This window comes from Mizuhopecten yessoensis, unplaced genomic scaffold, assembly GCF_002113885.1.
Source record: "Mizuhopecten yessoensis strain PY_sf001 unplaced genomic scaffold, ASM211388v2 scaffold523, whole genome shotgun sequence".
NCBI classification, from domain to species: Eukaryota; Metazoa; Mollusca; class Bivalvia; order Pectinida; family Pectinidae; genus Mizuhopecten; species Mizuhopecten yessoensis.
The window spans coordinates 516,774-530,030 of record NW_018403589.1 but is presented as its reverse complement, the minus strand read 5'-3'; the positions used below and the strand labels follow the sequence as shown (position 1 = coordinate 530,030).

General features: G+C 35.5%; 1 protein-coding gene across 8 annotated transcripts in view; it reads left to right on the top strand.

Moving 5' to 3' along the window:
• Positions 1-13,257, top strand: part of LOC110450232 — a 153,430-nt gene that overhangs the window by 56,156 nt on the left and 84,017 nt on the right. For all 8 annotated transcript variants that reach the window (XM_021497673.1, XM_021497662.1, XM_021497643.1 and 5 more), the window contains exons 74-85: positions 1,036-1,199; positions 1,790-1,966; positions 2,353-2,583; positions 4,190-4,232; positions 4,448-4,608; positions 5,617-5,673; positions 6,190-6,393; positions 6,774-7,011; positions 7,594-7,696; positions 8,190-8,343; positions 9,193-9,419; positions 12,250-12,409. In XM_021497673.1, the coding sequence (XP_021353348.1) occupies positions 1,036-1,199; positions 1,790-1,966; positions 2,353-2,583; positions 4,190-4,232; positions 4,448-4,608; positions 5,617-5,673; positions 6,190-6,393; positions 6,774-7,011; positions 7,594-7,696; positions 8,190-8,343; positions 9,193-9,419; positions 12,250-12,409 (1,919 nt within the window). The remainder of the gene's footprint in view (positions 1-1,035; positions 1,200-1,789; positions 1,967-2,352; positions 2,584-4,189; positions 4,233-4,447; positions 4,609-5,616; positions 5,674-6,189; positions 6,394-6,773; positions 7,012-7,593; positions 7,697-8,189; positions 8,344-9,192; positions 9,420-12,249; positions 12,410-13,257) is intronic.

Sequence of the window (13,257 nt, the reverse complement as noted above, 5' to 3'; positions counted from 1 at the left end):
AGGCAAAAATCTATTTCCTATGGTTGAATAACTGCTACCAGAGTGATTTCTATTTGAAAAATAAAACAGGGAATGAAATTTGATGCCATGATTGAATTAAAACAGTTATGTCTCATCAGTCCCAATTATCACCAACACTGTGTACCTTGATCGAGCTTAAACTGAGCTCGGAATTAATCCCCAGTAGATTTAACATGGGAATTCCAGCTCAAAATTGTTCACTAGCAAAGAGACTTCAGCTCAAAATTAGTTTGATATAACTCAGTGTTGATATGGTGTCCATATCAAACTACTCTGGCACATCAATTAGAAATAGTTCAGAGAAAATTTCTTAAATATTTATGCTTTAAAGTAAAGATTGACTGTGATGTTTTATCTTATGAAGAAATATGTGTTTATTTTAATTTACCACCTCTTTCAAAACGTAGAATGTATTTAGATCATTTGTTTCTTTTTAAGTGTGTAAACAGTATGTTCGACGTACTGTCCATATTTTATTGAAGAAATTAATCTAATGGTTCCAAACAGATCTCTTAGGTCCAGCTGTGCGGTGTGTTTCTATCCCACCAAGTGTCGTATTGACGTAAGGAAACACAGTGTTTAAATTAGATGTCAGAATTTTTTTAGCTTCCTCAATGTTCAGCCAGATAGTCTTTTTAGCGAATCACTCAAAATGTTTCAAACAGAAATGAAACAGATTTGTTTTTAATTCATTACACAGAGTCTGTTTGTATTTTATGTATCATGTTTGTATTGCTTGATAATTTTACATTTGGTCTGTGATATTGTAGTATGTAAATTACTGTGAACTGTTATTTGTTATCAACCTGTAAGTGGGCCTTATGGCCTGTTGGATTAAAATAAATAAATAAATAATCATATTATAGCCAACATATTTTGTAGCAAATACATGTAGGTACTGTTCCAAAGACATTGAGAGGATGATGGTGGTGGCAGGTTGTTTAGAATTTCAAGAATATATATAAAAATATTGATACCAAAACTAACTTTTAAGTTTTGCTTGTTTTCCTTAAGATATGAGGTCAGAGACCGTCAGATTGAGAGACAGTACGCCTTCAATATGAGGATTGAAGCGTGCTTCGAGGTGTCGGGACCCTGTGAGAAACAGGTGACAGTGTTTAACGAAACAATCATTGACAAACCAACCTGTAACCACACAGCTGGCTTCCACAACTCCTGTAAGTAGTAACTGAAAATGTTGAGTAGCATCATTTTACCTCAATGATAAAATAGGTAACAAAGATTCCTGAATACGAAACATAACACTGTGGAATGTTCATTAGAATACATGGATTCTTGGTTGAATAAGGTTAACTCATTCACCCCTGAAGACACATTTGAACTCTTCCAATTCAAAGGATGGAATAGTTCATTATGAAATTTCAGGGGTGAATGAGTTAATAGCAATGTATAGTTTTATTAGCTCACCTGATGTGAAGGGCATAACACTGTCATAGCACTGCTGTGGAATATTGATTAGAACACATGGATTCATGGTTGATGTGGATGATTACTGTATATAGTTTAATTGAATAATGAACTCAATACATAGAATTTTTGTTAAAGGTGTATAGAAAGACAGTTTAACAGTTGAATATGCAAAGCAATACATACATTCTCTGTTGAATATTGATAACAATACATATCTTTGCTATTGAATATAGATAGCAATTCATAGTTTGATATAACTGGTGAATGGACAACTTGTAGATTCACTTTTAAATATAGTTTAAAATACCTAGCTTCACTGATGAGTTAATCATTCCAGCATTTTCCTTGACACAATGGATGACTGAGAGAGGCCTAGGAGTGAACGACACTTTTACCTCTGCCCAGAGTGACGAATTGATACAATATTTACGTTTGGACGACTACCTTTCCACGACAGAACTGTGTGACTATCATAGCATGAAGCAGGACGTAGACATGTTTGGCTGGATCAACGGTGAGTCAAAGCCTCAAAATCAGAAACAAAATATCCACGTTTAGCCAAGGACAACAGATTATTACCAAAAGGCAAATAAGTAACAGCCTACCAGACATACCTGAAAGCTAACTATTTAACTCAGTAGGTCCAAAGAGTAACATGATCTTCTGCTATTGTACAGTGTCTAAATAACTAAGAGAGCTAGGCCTGAAGCAGGCAGGGACGAAGGGCTATCATGTTTGTTAAAAAAGATGACCTTGACCCATGTCAAGTTTATCAGGATAAAATGTGCTAAATCTTTAAATGACACCTTCATTCATGTTTTATCAGAAAACATCTTGTGCTCATCTCATACCTAGTTAGCTTCTTGTTCCTCCGTGTTATCAGATCATTTGTTTTTTCAGATTGCACCAATTTCACAGCAAGTAATATGTCCTACTTGGCCAACATATCTGAGTCGGTTCCGGCGGTCTGTGAGGTAATGGATACTTGTAATGGTTTTTCCTGCTGTCTGTATGCCAGCATCCTGAAGCGAAGTCTACAGGCCACCATCACCCTCGACACCTGTACATTTACTCTCAAAGTCCAGCTGGAGAATCTCGTTCAGGAAATAGACCTACTCAACTACCTCTGGGGTAAGGTGTCACATTGTAACAAATTTATGTTTATAAAAACATGTTTCTGGTGGGATATTTTCTGCTTTAGACAAAATGTCGATGTTTTATCACAGATCAGGATAAGTAATTAGCTCTCAAGATAAACTTTAAGTTGTCGATGAACTGCCGGTGTCTTTATATCAATGCTGCATAAACATTGTGCTGTAAAAGAGGATGTATTACGTGCAAATATTTGCACACACAAATTTACATGATCATCAAACAGGACAGTTGGGATACAGTTTCAGAAAATCTGGAACTTATCTGATAGATATCAGTACCTGGATGAATGCCAACATGCTAAAGCTTAATCAGGAAAAGACGGAACTAATTGTCTTTTCCCCAAAGTGTCAGCAAACAATGGCTCAAGGTCGGTGCCAGAACTATTGAGACTGTCCAAGCCGTTAAAAACCTAGGGGTATACTTTGATAGTTCACTGAACATGGAGAAACAAGTGAACGCTATTGCTAAATCCTGTTACTACCAGATCAGGAACATCGGCTGTATTTGGCAGTTTATAACTGAAGATGCATGCAAGATTTTGGTGCATTCACTTGTTACCTTTCCGTTGGATTATGGTAACACCCTGCGCTGTGGTATATCTGACAAACTAACTAGTCATCTGCATAGGGTCCAGAACACTGCAGCACGGCTGGTTACTCGTACTTAAAAGAGTGAGCACATCACACCTGACCTATATTCATTGCACTGGTTAGCTGTACGATACAGCTCGCAGTACAACATTTTGTTGAACACATACAAGGCACTGAATGGAACAGCTCCTCAGTACGGGAGCTTGTTACCCTATATCAGCCATCACAATTACTGCGGTCGGAGTCAGAATCATTGTTGTGTGTCCCAAAATCTCGTACTGTGACGTATGGAAACCGGTGCTTCGGGAGGGTTTCGGCCACGTTGTGGAATAGCTTACCATCTGCTATTAGAAAGTCAAATACCCTGGCCAAATTCAAGAGGGATATCAAATCTCACCTCTTCACGTCTGCATTTTAGTGTCTGCAAAGACGTCATGTAAATACCACCCTTTATTTGTGCAATTAATGTATAAAAGTGATTCTAAGCCTTTGTTTTTGCTTCACAATTATAACTATTACTATTATCCATATGTTTTAGAGCGCTTTAGAGTAATTTTACAAATTATATAGGGCGCTATATAAATGTTGTATACTATTATCAGAATCATTGCCAAAACAGTATACGTTTTATTTCATGATTTCAGTCTGATGAGTGAGAAGTTAAAAATGTTGTGCATGTATATAGAGCATCTAACATGAGTGTCAGTGTCATTTCAAATTATTGAACAAGTTCATTTAGATGACATGGACCCAAATGTAAGATTTGATTTATCACATAACATTCATAATTTTAAAAAAAATCATTTAATAGCAAAAGCAATAAAATGTATCAAAAAAAATGCAATAAATAAAGTGAACAATTTTGACCAATTGCAGCACCCTTTGTTATTATTACACCTTTGTATTTCCATAATTATGACATGGCCGTATGTCATAATAAAATGGGTCAGTAATGTGATAAATAGAATGAGCATATTGTTATTTTCTCACAGGGACACTGGCAGAGATCCAGCTTCATGGTGTCTTCATACTAAGGTGAGAATATAATTTACTCTCAGTTTTTAAAGTCATGGTTAAGCAGTAATACTTCACCAGGATAGTCTTCATTTTACACAAATTAATTTAATTTAAACAAATCCTTTAGACAGTCATGCCGAGCATAGTTTACAAGGTTTAATTTGAGCTTTTATGGGTAAATTTGAGAATACCAGTGTTGTCTGAGTAATAGACATTTTTTGTTGGGGTTATAGATACTCAGTGATCAGTATTCCGAGTCTGAAGAGGTTCTCACTGGACGCTGACATCAAGCTGTGCTATGAACAATCGAGCTGTAAATACGACTTTGAAGTTCTCCACAGCACACACATGGAGTACGAAGTCTGTGACCCGACGGTCCCGCTCCCCTTCCAAGGTGAGGATCAGAAGTCATTAATCCTTGAAAGCTACCCTTGTGTTTTATCAGGGGATATGCCTCACATACATTGTAGTCAATTCAATCATGAGGTACAATTGATTACTGTTAACACAACCATGAAACAAGCACTTTATAATATATTTATCACTTATTGACTTTTGATGAGGTGAATATGTGGTTATATAGATCTGAAAAATTGATATTAACCTCTGTTGTGAATATGTGGTTATATGGACCTGATAAAGTGATATTGACCTCTGTTTTGAATATGTGGTTATATAGACCTGATAAATTGATATTGACCTATGTTTTGAATATGTGGTTATATGGACCTGATAAATTGATATTGACCTATGTTCTGATTATGTGGTTATATGGACCTGAGAAAGTGATATGGACCTCTGTTTTGAATATGTGGTTATATAGACCTGATAACTTGATATTGACCTCTGTTCTGAATATGTGGTTATATGGACCCGAGAAAGTGATATCGACCTCTGTTTTGAATATGTGGTTATATGGACCTGATAAATTGATATTGACCTCTGTTTTGAATATGTGGTTATATGGACCTGAGAAAGTGATATCGACCTCTGTTTTGATTATGTGGTTATATAGACCTGAAAAAGTGATACTAACCTTCACTCTGTCTCAGTTAGTATCCCTTTCTCAATCTATATAACCATATATCAACCTCAACAAAAGTCCTTAATTGTTATATTAGATGCTTAGTAATGTTTGAATCATTAAACAATATTAAACATATGAAAATTTTCATGGATACAGGAAAGTACTGCATTTGGCAGAGAGTATTGATTCAAATTAGATTTATGAAACTTTGTAAAATAGTACTTCTAGAATCATTTTATAAATCTTGAGTTAAGTGGAAGCTCATTAATGATCCTATATTTGTTAATGTTTGAATCTGCATGAGAAGAAATTAGGTGTTAAATTACTACACCTTCTAGAGAAACCATATATTATGTGTACTGCTTTATGTTTCAGGGATGACGTTTGACTTCTGGAGAAGAGATGAGTGTGCAGCAGTGTCAGGATCTGGAAGTTAGTAATTGTACCACCAATACCAACTTTATACAAAACTTACAAAAAAACAGCAGTTTCAGCCTGCTTCTACATGATCTTTAGTTAAATGAAAAACTTGCATGATAATTTATCTTGATATACATATCATTTTTAGTACTGTATGCTGAACAATTTTTCGCCAAGTCAAACTTCCCTTGGGCAGTAAAATCCATATTTCCCTAGTTTAATTTCATCCTTCACATTTAATTACTATATTAGGTTGTTTACTATTGCTTGCTGCAATGATATATTGACCCTTATTACAAAGGGCGAGAAAGGCAAAAATGTAACTGTAGCAAAAATTTACAGTAACATATTAACTCATTCACCCCTGAAATCTAAAATGAACTATTCCAACCTTTGAATTGGAGGAGTTCAAATGTGTCTTCAGGAGTGAATGAGTTAAAGTTGACTTGGCATGGTAACAAACATAATAATTTCATCAATAATCGTTAATTGATTTCTTTAAAACAAATTAATATTTTGTACTTGTAGCTTGTACAGGAAACTTGACAACGTATGGCACCACTAACTGTAAGATCGTGGACTCGTGTACCGGCGTAGAATGCTGTATGAGTATGAACTTTATCCCGGGTGCGCGGCGGATCAAGATGACCTTCGTGACAGACAGGTGTGCCGATACCCTTACCTTCAGTCTGGAGAACAAAGCATGGACAAAAACACTGAGTGCCATCGATGGTAGGTACCACCATCATCAAATTCTAACCCTCTGCATCCTGCTTGCAAATTCTATATAAATTTTATATTTTAGAAACCTTACATTCCATTATTTCTGTTAAATGTTATCAACCCTAGATGCTGTATGCTACTATTTTTTCAATCTGATTGTAACCCCATATCTATGCTCCATTCTGTAAGCTACACTCTGCTACAAGTTTACAGAAAGGAGCATAAATCAAGAAAGGGTTTAATTAATCAGATTGCTTTTTTTTTTTTTTAAATTGCGCCATGACCGAAACTCTAGGTTCTGTGTGCTATTGCTGTGTAATGCTAGATTTGTAAATGTTAGACACTGTAGATGTTGTGTGTTATTTATTTGTACCTTTCTACCTTTATAGGTGTGAAACAGACGCTGACCATTGGTGTGAAACCATCCTTCACCCTAAACTACACGGTTACCGTGATCGCGGCCAGTCAGGTCAGGATCAGCCTCTCTCTGGAAGTGTGTGAATTGTACGGAGAAGTGTGTGAAAGACAGGACATCATGACCAACACGTATCTGACCCATTCTGCATGTACTGCACCCAGCCGTCGACGTAAACGGAGGAGTGCCATACAGAAACGAGACGCGCAGGAGTATGTGGATTTTTCTCTCTGTAACATGAATGTGATTGGAACACTGTTTTGATAAGGTTTAATTGGAAGTTAATTGGTAAAGTTAAATTATTTGAACAAATTATAACTAGCATATCTAAAATGTTTGACATGAAACATGAACATGAAGCTAAAAGTTTTAGCTCACCTGGCCAAAATTGACCAAATTGAACTTGTGCTATGGTGCAGTGTCTGTCTGTCTGATGTCATCTTGTACTTAATATGACTGTTTTTGAATAACCAAGACTTTTACTTATCAATAGTGATATTAATATATAGCACCCTATACATCACAAGCATTTTAATATAACACTGGTCTGATAAGTGTCTGAAAAATCTTACGACTGGAATGTCTGTGAAATGTCTATAAATCAACGTGTTTTCCCGTGGATAAGTCGGTTTCTATGAAGTTGGCTTCAACTGCATGCGTGATGTTTTAAACAACACATTTGAAATGTTATTTTTGATTAAAGAAGAAGAAAATGTTGAAAAATACAGATGTTTCGTGACATTATGTGATTACTTTTGGATCTTATGTTCATTAATAGTCACTTTACATTTCAGGCTGGACGTTTCAGACTTGAGTGGAGGTCTGAAAATCCTGAGAGATAGAGGCTCCACAGAGGAAGAATATGATGCATTTGTGGAACAGAATCGAGCTTATGTGGTAAGGATACAGCTGCCTATTTATGTGGCAAGGTTTTGAAAAACTTAGCCTGTTTATTTGGCGAGATTATCAAAGTATTACCTAATCATAAAGGCATATCATGTGGTGAGGTGACCAAGAAAATGTTGCGACCAATTTACAGCGAAGCACTGGATGTAAGATTGACCTTCAGCCAACATGAGAAATTTTTTAAGTAGTACAATATAACAAATCTCAAATTTCTCTGCAAAACAGTAAATATAACAACAATTCTAACCTAGTATCTGAAACCTGTTGGTATGTTCAAAAATATATAACTAACCATAGCCACTTCTGCTTTTTAAGTTGACATTTGTCTTTAATAATTATTTTTTGGTTTGATGTGGTTTCCTTTTGCATGTTTTATGTTAACCTTTTATTGGTCCTAAAGAACTCTTCTGTGCCGACAGGCTGTTTAGAGCTCGATAAATACTAAGAACATTGACAGGAAGTGTGTATATTGTGTGTTTGACAGCAAGCCCAAGAGGTTGCTAACCTGGTCGGAGCTGATGTAGGAGATGATGACAATAAGATGGGGATAAAGTCCTCCGTCCAGGCCATGGGCACCGGCAACCCTTTCACCATAGCAACCATGGGAAAATTGGAGGGGGCAGTTACCATACAAGGGGGTAAGTAAGGAAGTACATTGATCACCTTAGCAACTTCACAAATTATTACCTGAAGGCTCTAGGCTATGAACTCATAATGTCCATTTGTGTCATATGAATTAACAAAATTTATTTTAAACTTTAACCTGAAAAGTGATGTTAATCTACCCCAAAAGGCTAGAAAAAGAGGTAGTTAGATCCTACACTTTTGAGATTCTTGAGTTCTTCACCTATGTATTATCCTCAGCATGCGTAGTTATTGAACATTAATAGATATATTAGCTAGAAGACTAATGGTCAGGAGACCATGTCAGAACTCACTCAGAACTAGAACCAATCATACTGGCCACACATACTGAACTATGCAATGTCACAATTGGTGGAAAAATCAGTTTGTAAAAAGATATTCATTTTAAGGGTATACAGTGTATCAGATATTCCTATCATGAATGCAGTCTTGTATGAATCAAATAAGATATTTAAAAGGTAATGACGGGGAAAAAAGTTTTACCAGTACAATGTAGTATACATTTTTGACAATTTCGAATTTCTTTATGTACACTTCTAATGCTGTCGGTATATATGTATTTCCATCTCCTTAAGCCTTTTCTGACATCTGCATTTTCTATTATTTTATTCATGATTATATGTTCCTGATGACATTTAAGTGGGTTGTAATAAAGTCACCTCTACTTGAATTTAATTTGTCCTTTAATCGCTTGGCAAACCCTTGGTACCCGTACTCACAGTGAAGTGCCAGGTACTCATCAACCCTGATATCTTTACCTGATATTGGCTCTTGATCATCTATGGAGTTTATTAGATGTCTTGGAAAAAAGTATTGAAATGTTTCCAATTTCTCCTTTTTAGGTGATGCTATCACAGGAATGTTGGGAACGGTACAGGATATTGCTGGCCACGCAGAACAAGCTTTTGTCGCAGGTCAGGGCCTCTCACAAGAGGGTGTGCAAATGCTTGGTCGCAAACTCGCATGTATGACGATCGGGGACCTTCAGGGTCTGCTGGATACGCAGAATGTTGACCCGTTTGAAGTTGCTCAGCTGATGAAAGACCTGAATGACCTGGGGAAGGCTCTGGTTTGTATCCAACATCACATAGAATTAAAATGTATGCCAAGATGGTTACTGTGAAATCAGATGTTTTGGTGGGGGCAAAATTTCGTGGTTTCCCAATAAAACACCTTTTTGTGGGTACATAGATTTGTGGCTTACGAGTATCAATTCAAACAGAGAATTGCTTTATATCAAACTTGTAATTACATGATTTCATCGGAAATCTTAAACCATGAAATCATAAATCCCAGAAGTAATTAAACAAAATTAAAAACTTGACTTTGTATGTTTATAAACTCAGATCCTATTGAGGCAAATGACAACTGACGTAAATGTTTATAAACATAGATCCTGTTGAGGCAAATGACAACTGATGTATATGTTTATAAACATAGTACCTGTCGAGGCAAATCACAGCTGACGTATATGTTTATAAACACAGATCCTGTTGAGTCAAATGACAACTGACTTAAATGTTTATAAACACAGATCCTGTTGAGGCAAATGACAACTGCCTTAAATGTTTATAAACACAGATCCTGTTGAGGCAAATGACAACTGCCTTAAATGTTTATAAACACAGATCCTGTTGAGGCAAATGACAACTGCCTTAAATGTTTATAAACACAGATCCTGTTGAGGCAAATGACAACTGCCTTAAATGTTTATAAACACAGATCCTGTTGAGGCAAATGACAACTGCCTTAAATGTTTATAAACACAGATCCTGTTGAGGCAAATGACAACTGCCTTAAATGTTTATAAACACAGATCCTGTTGAGGCAAATGACAACTGCCTTAAATGTTTATAAACACAGATCCTGTTGAGGCAAATGACAACTGACCTATATGTTTATAAACACAGATCCTGTTGCGGCAAATGACAACTGACGTAAATGTTTATAATCACAGATCCTGTTGCGGCAAATGACAACTGACATAAATGTTTATAAACATAGATCCTGTTGAGGCAAATGACAACTGATGTATATGTTTATAAACACAGATCCTGTTGTGGCAAATGACAACTGACGAATATGTTTATAAACACAGATCCTGTTGAGGCAAATGACAACTGACTTAAATGTTTATAAACACAGATCCTGTTGAGGCAAATGACAACTGCCTTAAATGTTTATAAACACAGATCCTGTTGAGGCAAATGACAACTGACGTAAATGTTTATAAACACAGATCCTGTTGCGGCAAATGACAACTGACATAAATGTTTATAAACATAGATCCTGTTGAGGCAAATGACAACTGACGTAAATGTTTATAATCACAGATCCTGTTGCGGCAAATGACAACTGACGTAAATGTTTATAATCACAGATCCTGTTGCGGCAAATGACAACTGACGTGTATGTTTATAAACACAGATCCTGTTGAGGCAAATGACAACTGATGTATATGTTTATAAACACAGATCCTGTTGAGGCAAATGACAACTGATGTATATGTTTATAAACACAGATCCTGTCGAGGCAAATGACAACTGACGTATATGTTTATAAACATAGATCCTGTTGTGGCAAATGACAACTGATGTATATGTTTATAAACATAGATCCTGTTGAGGCAAAATAGCTGGCGGATATGTTGTTTAATCATTGGTCCTGTTTGTGAAAAGTGCCATTATTTGTGAGATGTTATTTTTACATTCCAGTATTCTGACTTTATCGAGAAGTTATTCAGATATGTTTATAAACACAGATCCTGTTGAGGCAAATGACAACTGATGTATATGTTTATAAACACAGATCCTGTTGAGGCAAATGACAACTGACGTAAATGTTTATAAACACAGATCCTGTTGCGGCAAATGACAACTGACATAAATGTTTATAAACATAGATCCTGTTGAGGCAAAATAGCTGGCGGATATGTTGTTTAATCATTGGTCCTGTTTGTGAAAAGTGCCATTATTTGTGAGATGTTATTTTTACATTCCAGTATTCTGACTTTATCGAGAAGTTATTCAGATATGTTTATAAACACAGATCCTGTTGAGGCAAATGACAACTGACGTATATGTTTATAAACATAGATCCTGTTGCGGCAAATGACAACTGACGTAAATGTTTATAAACACAGATCCTGTTGCGGCAAATGACAACTGACGTAAATGTTTATAAACATAGATCCTGTTGCGGCAAATGACAACTGACGTGTATGTTTATAAACACAGATCCTGTTGAGGCAAATGACAACTGATGTATATGTTTATAAACACAGATCCTGTTGAGGCAAATGACAACTGATGTATATGTTTATAAACATAGATCCTGTTGCGGCAAATGACAACTGACGTGTATGTTTATAAACACAGATCCTGTTGAGGCAAATGACAACTGATGTATATGTTTATAAACACAGATCCTGTCGAGGCAAATGACAACTGACGTATATGTTTATAACCATAGATCCTGTTGAGGCAAATGACAACTGATGTATATGTTTATAAACATAGATCCTGTTGAGGCAAATGACAACTGACGTATATGTTTATAACCATAGATCCTGTTGAGGCAAATGACAACTGATGTATATGTTTATAAACACAGATCCTGTCGAGGCAAATGACAACTGACGTATATGTTTATAACCATAGATCCTGTTGAGGCAAATGACAACTGATGTATATGTTTATAAACATAGATCCTGTTGAGGCAAATGACAACTGACGTAAATGTTTATAAACACAGATCCTGTTGAGGCAAATGACAACTGACGTAAATGTTTATAAACATAGATCCTGTTGAGGCAAAATAGCTGGCGTATATGTTGTTTAATCATTGGTCCTGTTTGTGAAAAGTGCCATTATTTGTGAGATGTTATTTTTACTTTCCAGTATTCTGACTTTATCGAGAAGTTATTCAGTGACGCTGATGGAATATTTAAATCGTTTGATGTGACGTTGAAAGGAGATTTCAGCTTCCCTAGACAGAACATTGAACTGTTCACATTCTCCAAGTTTTTCATGGTCGGCGGGTTGGTGCCTATGACTTTTGGTAAGTATACCAGATAATTAGCTGTATAAACCAAACCAACATCTCTGAAAACACAGTATATAAATAGAACCGACTTCTTGTCCTGAAACCAATATCAACCGGAATAACCTTTATTCTAAAACAGATACCAACCTAAAACAGATACAAACCAAAATACTCTATTATCCCAAAACTGATATTAACCAAAATAATCTCTATCCCAAAACAGATATCAACCAAAATACCTAAAACAGATACAAACCAAAATACTCTATTATCCCAAAACTGATATTAACCAAAATAACCTCTTGTCCCAAAACAGATATCAACCAAAATAATCTCTATCCCAAAACAGATATCAACCAAAATACCTAAACAGATATCAACCAAAATAACCTCATATCCCAAAACAGATATCAACCAAAATAACCTCTAGTCCCAAAACAGATATCAACCAAAATAACCTCATATCCCAAAACAGATATCAACCAAAATAACCTCTAGTCGCAAAACAGATATCAACTACCAAAAACTTATTTAGATATCAACCAAATTGTCTTCTTATCCTCAATGCTTACTAAGTTAAACATTTTTTTTCTTTAATGATAATTGATTGTACTGGAAATAAAATAAACTTATTCAAAAAACAAATTTTAGGACAAAGGGTTCAATTTTAAAGAGCAACCATATATGGTCAAACATCAGTTCTAAGAATACTTCATCATATTTACGTAAATTATATATCCTTGCTGTTTCTGATTGGCTCTTGGTTTTCAATAATGAATTCTTTCTGAAACAGCTGTATTTTTTTGCTGAAATTAAATTAATTGTTGAACTTTTCAAACAAAGATTCTTTAATGTTTCGTGTG